A 19274-nucleotide genomic window follows, 5' to 3' on the forward strand; every position below is an offset into this window, starting at 1 on the left:
CGGAATTTAATTATGATGCTGTCATTCGTCCGAGTATGAAGTTGGATACGTCAATTGGGATTATACTGAGGCATGCCGGACTGGCAATGCAAGGAATATCTGCACCTCCCTCGTTGGATTGGATGGGCTATGTTGTGGCTTCCAGCAGTATAGCTTTAGGATATATTTAATTCACAGATTTTAGTTTTTAGATGTATTTAGTTTTCCGAATCATTTAGTTTTAAACCTTTTTTGCTTTAAATTTTGTTGAGCTTCGTTTTAAATCTTTATATTTTATCTTTCAAATATTTTTACTCATGCTTCAATTCATTTTCAGTTTGTTTTTCGTTCTTTTAGCCTTTAGTCTTTTAATTTAGTTTGAATTAATTTTTTAAATTTTGGGTAGATAACTTAAATTTAAAATTTTGGGTAGATAACTTTGTATTTTGTATTTGTTTTCTTTTATTTATCTTCACAACAGTCTTGCTGTCTTGCTATTTTTTCGCTGGTTGGTTTGAGCCACGCATCCAATCTTCTTCACTTATCAATTCAAAAAGGGCAGATCTTCCTCCTATTTTTATCAGGCAAGATCTTAATGTCATCTTATTTCTTCTTTTTTCCTTCTCTCCTTTTATTTCCCCCTTTTTTTGGTTGGATGACTAATATTAGCTTCGTTACCGTACTTTTTAATAGTAAAACTCATGGTACAATAACTCATAGGTAGGCCAGGTATGAGAATCGCCAAAAAAATACAACCCTTTCGCTATGGCTTAAAACGTCAAAATTGTTTTGATGAATGATAAAGGATGAGTAAACAAAGAAGAAGAAGAACGAAATGTTGAAATGGAAACAAAACAGAGTTGAATTTTTTGATCAATAATAAATATCAAATCTGCATGTCAACACGGTTTTGACAGATTAAGCCATAACAAAAAAAAATTTTAATCAGCTGTTAGCTGTGGCCTACCTAAGAATTATTGTACCATGGTAAAACTCGTAAAAGAGCGAACTGTAAAAAAATTGTTCTCACACAAAAGTTTTTGAAATAGTTCGGGAACGGAAAAATGGAAAATACGTCAAAAAAACTGGAACAAATGTCAAAGTCGGTGTATCAGCCAATCAGACGCCGGCAACCATGTTACTATTTTTTACACTCTCAAATTTGTTGAGTAAAAAGTTTTTAAAGAGAGCGTAATTCTGCTCCATTTTTGTTTAAAAAGAAGTGAACATTTTACAACTTTTTTGTGTACGTGAACGGTTTTTCGGGTAAAATGTGTAAAAGTCGTAAAAATTGTAAAAACTTATAGTTCTGGAACAAAGCTATTATCAATCCTACATTCTTCTTCTTATTTCACGAAAATTAACCTTTAAGAGGCGCACCCCACAAAACTTCAAATTTTTTTGCTGGGTATGCATCCCCGAAAATCACCCAACCAAGGCAAATATAGAAGGTAGGCGATTCGGCAAATTGCTACAACAAAGCAACTTTTGCCGTAACATAATACGTCAAAATTTGTAAAGAGAATCAATTCGCCTTGGCGCTTAAATTTGCAGCGACTTAGCTTCGGCCAACCAGAACAAGATGTTTGTTTACATTTCACAATTACAACAATTTTATTTGACATTTCATGTTCAATCAGCTGATACGAGTCGGCTACCTTCTTTAATGTGTCTTGCACCCAACATTTTACGTGTACACGACATTGTGCGTACGACACGTATACCACTAATTGGCTAACATATGACTCTCGGTTACAACTATCAATGCAAAGTGAATTAATTACGCAAATTTTTCTTTCAACCTCGATACGTCAAGTCAATCGTTCATTTTATTTCTTGTAATCTTCATCAAGGCGGATAGAGACGGGGCTTTGTGACAAAAATTAGCTATATATTGAGAAATTAAAAAATCCAAGTCTCCAAAGCTATAAATTAAAAAATATATATATTTAATTGTAATTATAAACAAAAAAGTAAGGTGAGTGTAAATATAAAAAATGAAAGAAAAACATCAAGAAAAAATTGAACACAGTGTAAAAGTATGTGTGCCAAAAAAGTGTGTGTGCGCGAGGCAAAAAAAGAAGAAAAAACTAAATATATAATCGAAAACCGAACGCCAAAAGCAAGCTGTACCTTTTCCACTTTTTTATTGTGTGTGGTGCGCGAAAAACAACAACAATAACATTAAATATATTACAGTGATTTTGTTTTTCTTTTCATTTTTTATAAGAAAAAAAGTTATTGTTTTCTGTTGTTAAATGTGAAATCTTTTTGTTTTAGAATTTTTATCAATAAGTATACGGCATTTTTAAATAAAATGAATTCAAGTGATGGTGGTGGCAGTGGAGCTGGTCCAGGTGGCGGCGGAGGAGGAGGAGGTAAGTGTGCAACAATGTCAAAAAATTGTTTTAAGTACAGTAGAGAAAGATTTTTATTCTATTGGTTAACAAAAATTACCTTAAAATGCATTTTCTCCCCCCAGAGAACCCCCTCTACAAGTTACCAACATACATTATCATCAAAAGTTTCATTGTGTGTGTTGTATGTAATTTTGTTTCGTTTTGTCTTTGATTTTCTATGTATCTACCACAACAACTTTTATTCTCTCTTTTTTTTGCTTTCGTGGCAGTGTTGCTTTTTTAAGTACTCCCCCTGTCAAGATTGTCAAAGAGCAGGCACAAGTTTGTCTAAAATAGTAGGTAGTAGAGTGAAAAAAAGTTCAAGCTGTCAATAAAAATTGTAATTTTTTCATCTAATCAAATAAAAACGAGAAAAATCATGAACAATTTTGCCGTAGATGATTAAATTGTGAGAAAATATAAGAAAAGCGAAATTAAAGAATACAAATTTGTTGATTATGAAAACATAAAGCTGTACATATAAAAAAAATTGTCTGTATCCTGTGTTTTCCCCAAAGGTAAATACGATACGCCTTAAATTGAAATGAAATCAATAGAAAAGTTTTACCAATCAGTTAATCTGTGTTACTTAATTGGAAAATATGTAACTAATTAAATTTTACAGATAACCAGATACATTTACGTACTTTGTTACATCTTTTACTCTGCGGTTGTACCGGTTGTATCCTAAAATGTATTTCACAATATTGTCTCTGCCAATCAGCTGAGTTTTTTCTACATCGACTTTTGCAAAAGGCCGTTCACGGAGGAAGTGGTGTGATTTAAACTGAGGGGTGCGACAAAGTACTTTGTACAATATTTTGATCTGTAATGGATAAAATGTGAAGATTTGCAACAGGCGCGGTAGGTGTTGATGTCCTGATTGCAACGAAATTATTTGGCTTATTTGTCGCTTAGAGGCACCTTTCGTATTGGGTTGAAATGTTTACCGTATGTAGTCCTTACTTCCATATCCATACTTCCCGAGATATGGGTCTCGACATTTTCAAAAGTGTTTTACTTTATCACCATTACGTAGGGTAGGAGCACTTCTTGAATTGGCTTGAAATCTTTATCATAGGTAGTCGTTGTTATCCTGATTACGGGAAGAAAACCATACTTCCCAAGTTATGGGTCTTGAAATTTTACTATTCTAACGTGGGCAATAAGGATACAATTTTAAAACTTACAGTGAGTACTTTGGCATCTGTCCAAAGGCTAAAGTTTTAAATGTGGAAGGTAGAACACTGAAGGAAAATTTTGTCTACGTAGCCGACTTTATTGTTTTTATAACATATGTTCATTTTCCTGCTTAATCCGGCTATGCTTCTATCTCCACTATTCCCTTGGGAAAAGGTCTTAAGAAGCACCCTTTCCTTGGGAAAGGGTCTTAAGAAGCACCCTTTCCTTAGGAAAGGGTCTTAAGAAGCACCCTTTCCTTAGGAAAGGGTCTTAAGAAGCACCCTTTCCTTTACTTGGGAAAAGTTCTTAACAAGCACCCTTTACTTGGGAAAGGTTCTTAACAAACACCCTTTCCTTGGGAAAGGGTCTTCCTTAGGAAAGGGTCTTAAGAAGCACCCTTTCCTTGGAAAGGGTCTTAAGAAGCACCCTTTCCTTGGGAAAGGGTCTTAAGAAGCACCCTTTCCTTGGGAAAGGGTCTTAAGAAGCACCCTTTCCTTGGGAAAGGGTCTTAAGAAGCACCCTTTCCTTGGGAAAGGGTCTTAAGAAGCACCCTTTCCTTGGGAAAGGGTCTTAAGAAGCACCCTTTCCTTGGGAAAGGGTCTTAAGAAGCACTCTTTCCTTTGGAAAGGGTCTTAAGAAGCACCCTTTACTTGGGAAAGGGTCTTAAGAAGCACCCTTTCCTTAGGAAAGGGTCTTAAGAAGCACCCTTTCCTTAGGAAAGGGTCTTAAGAAGCACTCTTTCCTTGGGAAAGGGTCTTAAGAAGCACCCTTTACTTGGGAAAGGGTCTTACGAAGCACCCTTTCCTTGGGAAAGGTTCTTAACAAGCACCCTTTCCTTGGGAAAGGTTCTTAACAAGCACCCTTTCCTTGGGAAAGGTTCTTAACAAGCACCCTTTCCTTGGGAAAGGTTCTTAACAAGCACCCTTTCCTTGGGAAAGGGTCTTAAGAAGCACCCTTTCCTTGGGAAAGGGTCTTAAGAAGCACCCTTTCCTTGGGAAAGGGTCTTAAGAAGCACTCTTTCCTTTGGAAAGGGTCTTAAGAAGCACCCTTTACTTGGGAAAGGGTCTTAAGAAGCACCCTTTCCTTAGGAAAGGGTCTTAAGAAGCACCCTTTCCTTAGGAAAGGGTCTTAAGAAGCACTCTTTCCTTGGGAAAGGGTCTTAAGAAGCACCCTTTACTTGGGAAAGGGTCTTACGAAGCACCCTTTCCTTGGGAAAGGTTCTTAACAAGCACCCTTTCCTTGGGAAAGGTTCTTAACAAGCACCCTTTCCTTGGGAAAGGTTCTTAACAAGCACCCTTTCCTTGGGAAAGGTTCTTAACAAGCACCCTTTCCTTGGGAAAGGTTCTTAACAAGCACCCTTTCCTTGGGAAAGGGTCTTAAGAAGCACCCTTTCCTTCGGAAAAGGTCTTAAGAAGCACCCTTTCCTTAGGAAAAGGTCTTAAGAAGCACCCTTTCCTTCGGAAAAGGTCTTAAGAAGCACCCTTTCCTTCGGAAAAGGTCTTAAGAAGCACCCTTTCCTTCGGAAAAGGTCTTAAGAAGCACCCTTTCCTTGGGAAAGGTTCTTAACAAGCACCCTTTCCTTGGGAAAGGTTCTTAACAAGCACCCTTTCCTTGGGAAAGGTTCTTAACAAGCACCCTTTCCTTGGGAAAGGGTCTTAAGAAGCACCCTTTCCTTCGGAAAAGGTCTTAAGAAGCACCCTTTCCTTCGGAAAAGGTCTTAAGAAGCACCCTTTCCTTCGGAAAAGGTCTTAAGAAGCACCCTTTCCTTCGGAAAAGGTCTTAAGAAGCACCCTTTCCTTGGGAAAGGGTCTTAAGTAGAACCCTTTCCTTGGGAAAGGGTCTTAAGAAGCAACCTTTCCTTAGGAAAGGGTCTTAAGAAGCACAATTCCATTGGAAAGGCCCTCAAGAAGCACCCTTTCCTTGGGGAAGGGTCTTAAGAGCACCCTTTCCTTGGAAAAGGGTCTTAAGAAACACCCTTTCCTTTGAAAACGGTCTTAAGAAGCACGCTTTCCTTAGAAAAGGGTCTTAACAAGCATCCTTTCCTTGGGAAATGGTCTAAAGAAGCGCCAATTCCTTGGAAAAAAGTCTTATGAAGCACATTTTACTGGGGAAAAGGTCTTAAGAAGCATCCCTTCCTTGGGAAAGAGTTTTAAGAAGCACCCTTTCCTTGCGAAAAAGTTTTAAGAAGCACCCTTTCCTTGGGAAAAGTTCTTAATAAACACCTGTTCCTTGTGAACGATCTTAAGAAGAACCCTTATCGCATAAATGTTGCTGGTTGTTTTATCAAAAAAAATCTGCCCTATCTCTATGTGTTAATGTGGTGGTGTGTCTTTATGTTTTCTTTTTTTTATTTATTCTTTTTGTTTTTCATTTTTATGTTTTTCCATTTTCTTTTTATTTATTTTATTATTTTATTCCGCAGAACCCTTGAAAATAATCAAAACCCAATTAATACCCCATCCACATCCAGTATCTTTACAACAATCACAACACCATTCACCATTGCCTTCACCTACAACATCGACTCCAACACCGTTACAATTACAATCTTCCACTTCTATTACAACTCCCAATACCAATACAATTAGTAGTAATAACAATAGTAATTCTCAATCTGCACAACAACAACAACAACCAATTGTCCATCATCCACCTTCCATACAATTGAAAAATCCCACAAATGTAACAAATTTATTTTCTTTAAATCCAGTTGCAGCCAAGATTACACATGTTAAGACAACAACAATTGATGCAGTAAGCGGTGGTGCTGGCGGCAGCGGTGGTATATCACTGAGTGGTTTAACTCCCACAGCAATTGGTAGTGGAGGTGGAACTACGGCGGGAACCATTGTAACAAGTGGTGGTTTATCTTCCATAGGAGCTATTAAGGTTGGTAACAGTGGTGCTATTGCCACCTCATTAAGCGGTACACCAATTGCTTTGAATTCATCACAAGCTTCGGGAGCCAGCGGTGCTACATCAATACGTGCCATTGGTGCTGGTGGCCAGTCCACCCAAGTAAGGGTTGTAATGAGCAATATTATGTCGCCATCAATGATAAAGCAATTGGAAAATGCCGGCGGACCAGGGCGTACACAAATAACTACATTTCCCACAGCTCCAGCTAGATCTGTATCGAACACTTCTATAACGGTAACAAGGTCAGCAACCCAGGCCACATATTTGCCACGACCCAACGCAACGGGTACACAAATGACTGGTGTGGGTATGAGTGTGCCGTCTGGACAACGTTTGGTAACACCCATAAGGACGACACCAGCCTCTGTCCAGGGTGGAACAAGTGGCGGGGCCACAGTTACAGGCATAACGGCAACGGGGAATTTTGTTCGAGGCACAGCGGTCAGTCGCAATACATCATCACCGGCCACCACAGTTATATCACCAGCCAGCAGTACAACTTGGATGGCAGCAAATCAAGCTGGACATCAAGTGCAATTAATACGGGCCATACCACATCAGACAACAAGGCAACGTATTATAACCACCCAGGGTATAAGTGGGGTACCGGTGTCGGCAACAGGGTCCGTGGCATCTGTTAGTGGTACAGTGGTAACTACCACAGCTTCGGCATTGCAATCAAGTGGAGCTATGGTTTCGGGACAACATCATACGCCAACTTCACAGCAACAATGTAAGTTACACTCATGATTTTAAAAAGCCAGAAACAAAATAATGAAAACTTGTCCTTTTTACAGCAACCATACAAACAGTGTCCTCAGCATCATCACAGCAGCAGGGTGCACAACAGCAACAACAAACATATGTTGCCACCGTTTTACCACCTCGTCAACATCAAGCCACCTTGGTCTATTCATCAAATGTCTCTGGATCTCAACAATTGACCACAGGTCAACAACAACAATTCAATCCCACCTCCGTGGCTGGTGGGGGACCAAGATTTGCTGTAGCAACTCCATTAACACCAGGCAGCGGAACAACAGGTGCAACCCGGCAAATACGTCCCATACCATTTGCCAAATCATTTTCGGCAACAAAACTAAACACCACCAGTATAAGTATACGTGCACCCAATTTGCCACAATTGGCCCCCTCAATGGCATCATCAGGTGTATCGAATGTCTCTTCGGCCAGTGTGGCTGCTGCCAATTCACCACGTAGTACCACCGTCACAGGGGTGACGGCATCAAGCGCCAATGTAATACCATCGACAACAACGAGAATAATTCAATTACAACAACAGCCGGGCGGAACCACACAACAAATTATTGGTTCAACAGGACGTCTAGCGGCGAATGTAATGCTGCAACCGATTATTGTAAATGCTGCGGGAGCAGGAAAAATTGGTAAGTGGGAGGGGGTAGTTGCTTTAGAGGATCTCTGAAATAATGTTACTTATACTCTCTTTCCTTTTCATCAGGTATACGTCCACCAGTAACAATGGCCGCCAAGGTACAACCACCATTGACCATAACACAATTGGGTATTGGCAAATTGCCTTCATCCTCAACGTCCACATCATCAGTTAGTGGTGGTGGCCAACAGAATATAAATACCAGTTCCGGTAATGCTTCCCCCTCTATCTCATCAGCAAGTATAACTGTGACAAATCTTTCAACAAATGCCACCACACAATTGGTAAATGTTTCACAAGGCAGTGGCGGCGCTAGTGGTGGTCAATTGTTGACAACACAAAATCTGGTGACATCTAGTGCTGCGGGATCCACTGCAGGTGGAGCAACAGTAGTTCCTTTGACACTTAATGCTCGGGGAGCAAGTGGTGGCAACATTCTTACGGGAACAATGACACCCATTAAAAATGCCAGTGCCATAACAGTGGGTAAAGTTATGACTCAAGCTCAGTTGGCTTCACCGCTTGATAATTCAGCGAATTCTTCAAGCAACAACAGTAATGTGCCCGCTTCATCGGCCAATGTTTTTATACATGCCCCAACACCTCAAAGGCCTCACAGTAATAGCAGTACCAGCAGCAATAGTGGGGTCGGTGGTGGTGGCGTTGTTGTCAACACCTCCTTATCCTCCGGAGGTGGAGTAAACGTTTCCAACACTAGTCAGGCACCAACAAGTGTACTCACCTCGACGGGTAGTGTTGTGGCTGGCACATTTCTACAGCCCGGCAGCACCATATACTACGAATCCGTTCCAGCCAGTTCAGTACAAGTTTCCACCGGTGTCTTGTCCCTAACCACGACAACCGTCACCAGCAGTACAATGTCACAAAATCAAATTGCCAGTTCGGCAGCTAATTTGTCCATATCCTCATTACCATTTGTAACACATGCTGGCAGTGGTGGTTCAACAACAGCCACCTTTACAGTGGTACCCTCGACGGGAGGACGTACAATAGGGCAATTGCAAATACCCGTTTCAAATGCAGGAACACAAATTCAAACGGTGCCTGTTCGATTTAGTCAATTAACAAGTACGGGACAAATGGCCAACTCTGCAGATGCCATAACTGTTTCCCAGGCAACAGCATCACAAATTTTACAACAAACGGGAGCATCCGGAGGAGGCATGGAAACATCACAGATAATTATACCAGCATCACAGTGCCTGGCAAATGTTTCCTCAACAGCCAGTGGTGGAAATTCCTCACAACAACAACAGCAGACACAGCAAATGGTACTACCCTTGCAAACATCAATAAAAGTTACCTCGGGAGCGGGGTCAACAGGTACAGCAGTGGTCTCAAACTTTTTGCGTAAACGTGATGTAGATGGCTCACCCATAAGGGCAGCCAAAAATCTACAACCCACTTTATTATCAATGGGTAACAACAGCTCCTCCAATAATATGATTAATAATTCATCCTCTCCGGCGTCATCTTCTATTGGAGGTTGTAGTTCATATAGTTTAACCTCTGTTACATCCACCGGATCAAGTGGCGGCACAACTGTTTTAACCGCTGAAGCTTTGGCCAAAAAGGACCGAAGTAGTAATAGCCTATCAACCCCCATCAACTCTTCCCTGCCATCCGCCAGGTCCTCTCGGGCCGATTCACCAGCTTCTTCAGATGGTTCTACAACGGTATCGGCCAACTCTTCCCCCGGTGTTGATCAACAAATACAAGATAATAATATGATTATAAATCGCATGACTGGTACATCCAATCACAGTATCGAATCGCACTTTAATCCCATTAATGAGGTAAGCATTTGTTTTCTTTTTGTTATTCAATTTCTCCTCATCATTGTGGTTGCGCCCTTGTTCCAATATTTGTTCTCTTGTGTGTTTGAAACTTTTATTAAAGCTTTACTCCAATCATCATTCTGTGGTTCCACAGCAGCATATTATACCTGGTACACCCGTTACCTCAAGAAATCTCGCCGCCATGGATCATCATCATGGTGGAGGTGGTGGTGTGGCGAATTTACACGGGCCATCAGCACAATCTGTGGCATCTTCCTCATCAACACTGACCATACAGCAAAGGCTTAATGGAGCTGGTGGCGGAGGAGGTCCAATGGATTGTCCACCACGCAAGAAATCAAGGAGGTCAACGTAAGTATTTTAAATATGGTTTTTGTTTTTGAATGATCAATCAATTAATTGATCTTTTATTTCCTTATTGCATTACAGAAACGATAGTCAATTATCTACCCACAGCCAGGCTTCACTTAGTTTACCTCCACCCCAGGCAAATAATAATCCCCCCACAAGTCTATCACAAGCACCTGCCTCCATGGCTCCAGAGACCACAATTACAAATGTCATTAGTAATGGTACAACAATACAAAATGCTGCTGCTGGCGGTGCTCCTCCTCCTTCTACACCGTCAGGAAATGAGGGTAAGAATTGGATTTTATAATACTGCAAATAAGAAATAAGGTTACTTACTTGACCTAGATCGGTTAATTTTTAGCTACTCTAGTTTACGCCTTAAGACTTCTTCTGGCAATGGACATAAAGGGTCGGTCTCATTTTTGTTGTGAGTTCAATAGGTTGTATGCCATGATGCCTATGAAAGGATCGATGGACGGGCTAACGATGCTAATTTTCGTAGAGCTCGAACATTTTGCAGTGACTCTAGTGGAGGGGTTGCTAGTTGATAGAATCAAATTTAGATTTGTCTGTGTAGTTCGAAATTAGGATATCACGTGGTTCATTAGGTTGGGAATATGATATCTCGTAATGTGAGTTATCTCCTTGCAGTAGATGCAAGGCGGTAATTGGAGCCAATGCCGTTGACGTCTGGAATGTATATGTTGCCGATTTCAATTTCAGCCTCTCGGGAATAAACTGAAATGCTCAAGTCCTCTAAGATAGCATCAAAATGAGAAGGAACGAATGTGTAGAGATGTCGGAGTATATCTGACATACCGCTAGATGGCAAATGAGAGATCTCCACCATGATCCCTATCTCCATTCCGTCGAATGATGTTGCCATTCCCAGAGGACTAGAGGGGGGATAGCTACTGGTCAGTGCCAGCGGTGTTGGCAAAAAAAAAGCAATAGAATAACAGTTGAAAACGCTAGAACAAAATCCTAGTGGATGCAGGCAACAATGGGCGAATTTCCTTTGAAAAAAGTCCGGTTAATAGAACTGTCGCTAAGTTGACTGACAATCCCGGGACTCGGTCGTTCAGATTGCCGCTGAAACGATCTCATTTTGTCGTTGATGAGACTGACCAAAAGTTGTTTCTCCTCTTATAGGTCCTGGTTTCAAAGGTCCAGTTGACTCTTTTTAGCAATTTTTTTTTTTTTTTAATTGCATCTTATTCAAATTGGAAAGATATAAGAACATTTTCAATCACAAACTTCTCAATTTTTATTTCAAACTAGCGGACCCGGCGAACTTCGTCTCGCTATTAAGGAATAAAAGTTCATACAAAAACTCAATTTTCGATTTTTCCAATTTTCCGACTTTTCCAGAGAGATTTTCCAAAATTTTCTTCCGTAAAGACCTTCTCCTCGAAAATACGAATAACTGACAAAAAATTTTACAGAAATCGGCCTAGCCGTTCTCATTTTATGAATTACTATACATTTTTTACACCATTTTTATATATATAGATTTACTAATTATTTTTCTTTTTTATAGTTGTAAATGGCAAAGAGAACACAAAACCTGTGGAATTTATCTTGAAACGTCCAAAGAATTGTACTCTAATGAGTGTAAGTATATTTATCACGTCGTTGGGCGATTTGGAATACATATTTTTTATAAATTCTTATACCTTCCAATTTTATTCCTTTCAGACCTACAAACAATCCTGGAAATCGGCTTACAATCACTTCCAACGCTACTCAGATGTTAAGCCACGTGAAGAAAGACGTCCCACCATTATGGATTTGGCTAATCAAAACAACGTTTTGGGTAAAATAAATGGTTGGAAAATTCACTACTTAAAATCACAAATGGAAGATTTGGTAAGTTTAGATAACAGAAAATTTCCCTCAAACACATTTAAAACTCAAAATGATTCTTAACTTAAAAATTTCTTATTTTTTGAAATTTTGCCTGTTAGGGCGAAGATCATTTTTTTTTTTAATGATTTTATTAATTTTCTCGTTTAGAGTTAAGCTTAATGATCTGAAATTATTTGCAAGTGAAAAAGGAAAGCCATGGACTCGAACCCACATAGTCACCAAATTACGTTACCTGGTTTCATTGGTGGTAAAGCAAATCTTCGGACGTATCGACTATGTAATGGCTTCTCTGTCCTAGAACTTGTCGTTTTTCAAATGCAAATGTGTTTTTATACATTAACGGATATTTGGCCGTTTTGAAATGTATTTTCTTCACAACAACCGCTTTTTGCGATGCCTTTGAAGTTATGAGTTTTGGCTTTGAACGCTAACACGCCGTGACAACATTTTTTTGATATGTTTTCAAGGACGTGGGTTCAAATCCCAGCCGGGCTCAGCCTATTTTTTATTTTTTGAAATTTTGCCTGTTAGGGCGAAGATCATTTTTTTTAATGATTTTATTAATTTTCTCGTTTAGAGTTAAGCTTAATGATCTGAAATTATTTGCAAGTGAAAAAGGAAAGCCATGGACTCGAACCCACATAGTCACCAAATTACGTTACCTGGTTTCATTGGTGGTAAAGCAAATCTTCGGACGTATCGACTATGTAATGGCTTCTCTGTCCTAGAACTTGTCGTTTTTCAAATGCAAATGTGTTTTTATACATTAACGGATATTTGGCCGTTTTGAAATGTATTTTCTTCACAACAACCGCTTTTTGCGATGCCTTTGAAGTTATGAGTTTTGGCTTTGAACGCTAACACGCCGTGACAACATTTTTTTGATATGTTTTCAAGGACGTGGGTTCAAATCCCAGCCGGGCTCAGCCTATTTTTTGAAATTTTGCCTGTTAGGGCGAAGATCATTTTTTTTATGTTGTTGAAATCTTGGGTTTCAATTTAAGTTATCGTTTTAATTTTGATGTACAGTCGAAATCGCTTATAACGTCGGTAAAGGGACCGACGGAATTGGTCGCTATAACCGATATGTCGTTATAAGCGATAGGGCTATAAAGGGCCCCAGAAATTTTGGACTTTTGGATGTCGCCGTTATAACCGATACGACGTTATAAGCGATTTCGACTGTAATTTTTTCTCCTTGCAATTTTTACTCAAAAATGTTTGTTCCTCGATTACTAAATCCACAATTCTCATGGAAATACGAGACGATCTTAACCTCAAAACTTTCTTGGCAAAATCTTGAAAAAATAGAGGTGGTAAAAAATTGAGGTATCATTTTAAATACGCTGCCAATTTTTTATATCCTCAGCATTTATGCTAACGAGGGTATATACACTTTCATACTGGCAAAATGTGCCTCCAGTATGACCCCAAGTATGTTTGGACGAAATGTGTTTCAGACAATTTGGAGTCGATTGAGCAATGTCCGTCCGTCCGTCTGTTTTTTTTTTTTTTTTTTTTTTTTTGCTTTCGTAATATTTTGCCCAAACTTAGTTTAAGTTCGAAGATGGGCTTATATTGGTTCAGCAAGGAATAAAGTCCTCGAAGGGGCTGTGTCCACTGCAGACATGAGGTGACACCCTGTAGCTGTTCTCAGGGCAGCATTCTGACAGATTTGTAGTTTATCCCATTGCGTATCACTTACGTTAGCAAACCACGCTGGCGCCGCATAGCTTACCACAAACCGGCCTATCGCGTTGTATGTGGTTAACAAGGTTTCTTTATCCGCACCCCAAGTGCTGCCGGCTAGGGACTTGAGGACCTTGTTCCTGTCTCTCAGCTTATCGCAGATAACTGTAGTATGCTGGGACGACTTATACATGCTATCGAATGTGACCCCTAGGATTTTGGGGTAGTTTGTGGTCGGAATAGTTGCACCGTCGACCTGCACATTCAGTGGGAGCTTCATTTTCGCCGTCCATGTGGTGAACAGTGTGGCTGTTGACTTAGTGGTGGATATTTTCATATTCCTCGCGTGGAAAAACTCTACAAGATCAATGAGATAGGTATTTAGCCTTTCACAAACGTTACCGATATTGGGACCTGTCGCCATGAGTGTACAATCATCCGCGTACGTAATTAACTCAATGCCGTCGGGAGGGCGTCGAATTGCAGAGAGGTAGAGGTTAAACAGTTCCGGAGATATCACCCCTCCTTGGGGAACTCCCTGCTTCACTCTATGGGGTTTGAACTTCCTGTCTCTGAATTCCATGTATGACTGGCGACCACACAAATAGTTGATGACCCAGCGTTTCAGACAAGGCCGGAGGGTAGTATTCTCGATATCCTCGAACAGCCTAGCATGGCTGACCGTATCAAACGCTTTGGTCAGATCCAATGCTACCATCACTGTTCTGTGACAGGGTTTGTCCTGGTTGAGCCCTCGTCCAATATATGTGGAAATGGCGTGCAGTGCTGTTGTGGTACTGTGCTGCTTCCGGAACCCGTGTTGATGATCTGCAACTGGATAACACGTTCTGATGCTGGGGTGGAGTAATGCCTCGAGTATCTTTGCTACTGGTGATAGAAGTGAAATCGGCCTGTACGACTCACCTTTACTGGCATCTTTGCCAGGTTTCAGCAGCGGGACCACCCTGCCCATCTTCCAGGCATCGGGAACTATTAGGGTGGCTAGCGATAAGTTGAGGACCTTACTTAAATACTCGACTCCTGGGCCATCCAGCTGTTTTAGCATCACTATAGAAATTCCGTCAGGTCCAAGCGCTTTGGATGACTTTGCGCCTCGGATAACATCTGCAACATCATCCATCGTAAATTGTGGCGGTTCTTCTTCGGCTGGAAGAGATCGCAAACGACGCAAAACACTTCTCTTCGCCCTGTCGCTATCGGGGTGCTCGATAAATTGTCGGCAGAAATAGCCAGCGCACCTCTTCGGATCTGTCACAGCCACGCCGTTAAACGTGACAGATGTCCGATCGTCTCTCCTACCAGGGTTCGATAGCGCCTTAACCGTTGTCCACAATTTATTACAGCCGGCTCCAATGTTGCAGCACTTCAGATGTTCTAGCCACTTTTTCCGCTTGTGTTCACTGACTAATCTATAGACTTCCATTGTCAGTTCCCTGACTATGGGGTCGTTAGGGTTCGTGCGGCAAGTTCATCACGCTCATTACCTAATCCCGTCGCCTCTGCTGGGAATTTGGGTCTTATTACAGGAATTCGACCAGCAGGGATAATGCGAGCGGCTGCAGCAGTGATGATGTCTCGGAACTTCCTCTCTGCTACCCGAACATCAGAGGGACTGGGCAGTTCTCTGAAGCGTTGATTAGTGAACTCTCTGAAACCTTGCCAATCCGCTTTTCCATGTTTAATGAAAGTGCGGCGTTCAGAGGTTATGAAGTCTGGTGGTCTGTTTATGGAGATGAGGATTGGGAGATGGTCCGACCCAAGGGAAATGACGGGTTGCCATGTCACGTCATTCGTCAGACCAGGTGACACGATGGATATGTCAGGCGAACTGTGGCAGTCTCCTATAATCCTGGTGGGTGCGTCCTCGTTCGCAGTGCAGAATGTGGAGCTATCTATTTGCTCAGCCAGATCTGTACCTCTCTGGTCATTTCCTAGAGCTGAATGCCATAACTCGTGATGTGCATTGAAATCCCCTAGGACCAGCCGGTTATCACCTCGCAACAGAGGCCTGATGTTAGGCAAATAACGCGGGACACGGCTATTGACCGGCGGGATATACACATTCAGCAGTTATATCTCGGCGGATCCACACCTTACCGCTACCCCCATACACTCCAAGTATGGGTCACTAGAGTCTAGCTCAGGCGAGATAGGTCTGTACTGGACAGACTGGTGCAGTAGGAATGCAAGCCCTCCACCCCCACTTCTCGTACGATCCTGGCGAAGAACGTTGTATCCATCACAACTCCGAAGACTGCAGTTGTTGCTCAGTTTCGTTTCCTGGATCGCCGCGACCATAATATTTCTCCGACTCATAAAGTCCACGATCTCATTGATCTTGGTTCGAAGACCATCGCAGTTAAACTGCAAGAATGTTACATCCTCAGGAACTGGGACAGCAATACGCGGTGTTAACGGCTGCTGCTGATACTGCTGTCTGGGAGATTGCGGGGGAGTTTCATAATCCGATGATGTTGATGATGAAGACTCACTGGGGTTTATATTGGCGCAGCACGAGGCAACATAAACCCTGTCGTAATACTCCCTCAGGTAGGTGAGGCCTGAACAGTTCCTGAAATGCACCCCATCCTTGGCACCCGTTGCATCTCATTGACACCGACCTATGGTGGATAAGACGCTGACAAACGGTGCAAAACCATGGTCCGGGGTTACTCTCTATCCCGGCACGGACCAAAAGAAATCCGAATCCGAACCAAAAGAATAAAGACGAACACGAACAGTAGTTGCTGAAGTGACGGCCCCTGGCCGAGAAGATGTTTTCTAGGGTCAATCCGGTACATAGAACCGGCCGTCGTGGGTTGTTGGGCCCTTTGGTGGCCTCCATTTTTATTTTTAAAAAATTGATCCTTTATGTGGGCTCCAAAAATTATTTGAAAAATTCACGTTGTCGGGCCTTTTTGTGGCCTCCAAAATTTATTTTAAAAAATTCACGTCTTTTCATGGCCTCCAAAAATTATTTAAAAAATCGACGTTGACGGCATTCTTGTGACCTCCAAAAATTATTTAAAAAATCCACGTTGTTGGCTCTTTTGGTGCCTCGAAAAATTATTTAAAACCTTCACGTTGATGGAGCTTTTGGTGGCCTCGAAAAATTATTTAAAAATCAACGTTGTGGACGTTTTTGTGGCACCAAAAATTATTCAACAAATCCACGTTTTTTGCCTTTTTGTGGCATCGAAAATTTTTTTGAAAAATCTACGTTTTTGGACCTTTTAGTAGTGCGTTAATTAGGTTTACTATTTCTTTTCTTATATCTACTCGATAAACGCCTTGATACCAATAAAGTTTATAACCTGGTCCGCGATCATTTTGCAAATTTACCCAGCTTGTAGTCTGGTGGCCTTTATACATTTAATAGCATTTTTTTTAAACTTGTCAGATTTATTTAAATTTAGTTGAAAAGATTTTCATTTAATAATTGTTTTTTTTTTTTTCTTTTTTGCAGTGTGAAAATGAATCTTTAGGTTATGAGAAACTTTCAAGCATGTTAAAACAAATGGAATCAAATGGCATTACCAATGAAATTGAACGAATCAGTGATCTATTGAAGGTAAATACAACACATTATAATAAATACAATTCAATATTCTTTTTAATTTCAATTTGTTTCCATCTCTCACTCCTCCCTAGGGTAACATGCAACGTAGTAAAATTATTGTTGATGGCGTTAGTGAGGCGCAAAATCAAATAATGAAAATATTCGAACATAAATCACATGTTTCGGATATTATAACACGTTGTGCCTCCAAGCGGAATTATAAGAAAAGGGAAAAGGTTTAAATTTGGATGCAGAAGAAAAGAAGATGAAGTAACAAACCACCCATATCGTTAAAAGCTGTACAACAACAACTAACCTGTTCTCATTTTAGCAACTAAAGATATTGTGCATACAAAAATCATCGTCTATGCAATCTTAGATTGTTTAATTAAATAATAATTTAATTTGTTATAATTACATCCTATTATTGGTTACAATGTTAATTATGTCTACTACTTAAACAAACAACAAAACTGTGTATAATTCTGCAAATTGTATATTATAAGATATATTAATTATTTAATTCCCCCCTTGCTCCATTTTCTTCAACTTCACAAACAAATTAAGGACTATCCCTTTTTTGATTTTGCTATGTTTCCCTTTTTCATTAATTTCTCGTGTTTTTTTACATATTTACAATTGCGTAAAAGATTTTTTCTAGCCTATCAGTCGCCATTAAGAACTAAACACACACTAAAACTTCTATATACAATTATCAAAATATTGTAAATATTTTAATTTCGAATAGTAAGATGAAACAAGCAACCAACACACATACACCTACATATATTTATAATTAATACTAAATTTCTAGTAAGTTTTATTTATTAAGATATAAAAACTATTTTTCTAATTTATAAAAGAAAGACAACAACAACACCCAATCCAACATGTTATTATACATTTGAAGCTAAAAAAAAATTAAATAAAAAACTTATTAAGTTGTAAAGGAAGAAAAAAAAAATCAAATAACTACAAGAAAATAAATCAAGAATAATATATTAAAAAAATATTATTGTTTTTAATTATGAAATGGAGGATGAATGCGAAGATAAAGAAGAAACGGTCAAAAATCTAAACCTATAACGTAGCAGTAGTGGGAAACTCGACGAATACTCGATTTTGGGTTGAAGAATAATAAATAACCATGCACAAAAAGGAGAAAATGTATGTTTGTACCAACTATGATTTTCGGTCATTTGCTAATGTCCTCAAACTACAACGATGATGAGAAGAAAGTTACTGGTGGTCGTAATGGTTATGGTGCCAAATTGTGTAACATATTTTCCACCATGTTTACTGTGGAAAGGGCTTCTAAACAGTTTAAGCGCTCGTTCAAACAAACCTGGGCAGCCCATATGACCAAAACCACAGAGCCCAAGATTGAAGAATTTGACGGTACTTTTTACACCAAGATTAAGATTCAAAATGGATCGTTTGGATGAAGATATTGTGGCCCTGGGCTTAAACGTCGTTTAGGGGCACCTCTCGGATCGGGCTGAAATTTTTACAGTAGACAGCCCTTGACATCTTGAATACAACGATATATAATTTTCCGGGGGAAGTCAATACTTCCCGAGATATGGGTCTTGACATTTCGGAAATTTCGTACTTTCACACCTTTAGGTTGTTTAGGGGCACTTCTCGGATCGGGCTGAAATTTTTACAGCAGACAGCCCTTGGCATCCTGAATACAACGATATATAATTTTCCGGGGGGAAGTCCATACTTCCCGAGATATGGGTCTTGACATTTTACAATTCTAACGTGGGCAATATGGGCATCGTTTAAATGCTTATGGAGAGTACTTTTATGCACGCGTTTTGATCGCATAGCCCACTTTTGACCCTGTCCATAGGAGAAAGTCTTAAATCCCCGGCCGAAGGCCGGCTACTTAAGAACACTTTCAACTTAAAAGAGAGTTTTGATCGCGTAACCCACTTTTAACCCTGTCCATAGGAGAAAGTCTTAAAAACTCGGCCGAAGGCCGGCTACTTAAGAACACTTTAAATTTAAAAGAGAGTTTTGATCGCGTAGCCCACTTTTGACCCTGTCCATAGGAGAAAGTCCTA

The 19274-nt window shown here is 40.2% G+C and overlaps 1 protein-coding gene across 9 annotated transcripts; it reads left to right on the forward strand.

Annotated features, from left to right (window-relative positions):
• Positions 1 to 1757: 1757 nt before the first annotated feature.
• Positions 1758 to 18212, forward strand: Sap130 (Sin3A-associated protein 130). Of its 9 annotated transcripts, none has more exons than XM_073987590.1 (11): positions 1758 to 1957; positions 2260 to 2357; positions 6271 to 7212; positions 7277 to 7885; positions 7960 to 9710; positions 9814 to 10064; positions 10143 to 10351; positions 11605 to 11678; positions 11763 to 11933; positions 17110 to 17214; positions 17295 to 18212. In XM_073987590.1, the coding sequence occupies exons 2-11, from the start codon at positions 2297 to 2299 to the stop codon at positions 17442 to 17444; spliced, it is 4323 nt and encodes a 1440-aa protein (XP_073843691.1). In that variant the 5' UTR covers positions 1758 to 1957; positions 2260 to 2296; the 3' UTR covers positions 17445 to 18212. The 9 variants fall into 9 exon arrangements, with proteins under 9 accessions (XP_073843691.1, XP_073843694.1, XP_073843688.1 ...); XM_073987593.1 differs by having other exon boundaries at positions 1785 to 1957; positions 9847 to 10064; XM_073987587.1 differs by having other exon boundaries at positions 1806 to 1957; positions 5983 to 7212.
• Positions 18213 to 19274: the final 1062 nt, after the last annotated feature.

Source organism: Musca autumnalis, unplaced genomic scaffold, assembly GCF_047663935.1.
Source record: "Musca autumnalis isolate F117 unplaced genomic scaffold, ASM4766393v1 scaffold_4, whole genome shotgun sequence".
Lineage (NCBI taxonomy): Eukaryota > Metazoa > Arthropoda > Insecta > Diptera > Muscidae > Musca > Musca autumnalis.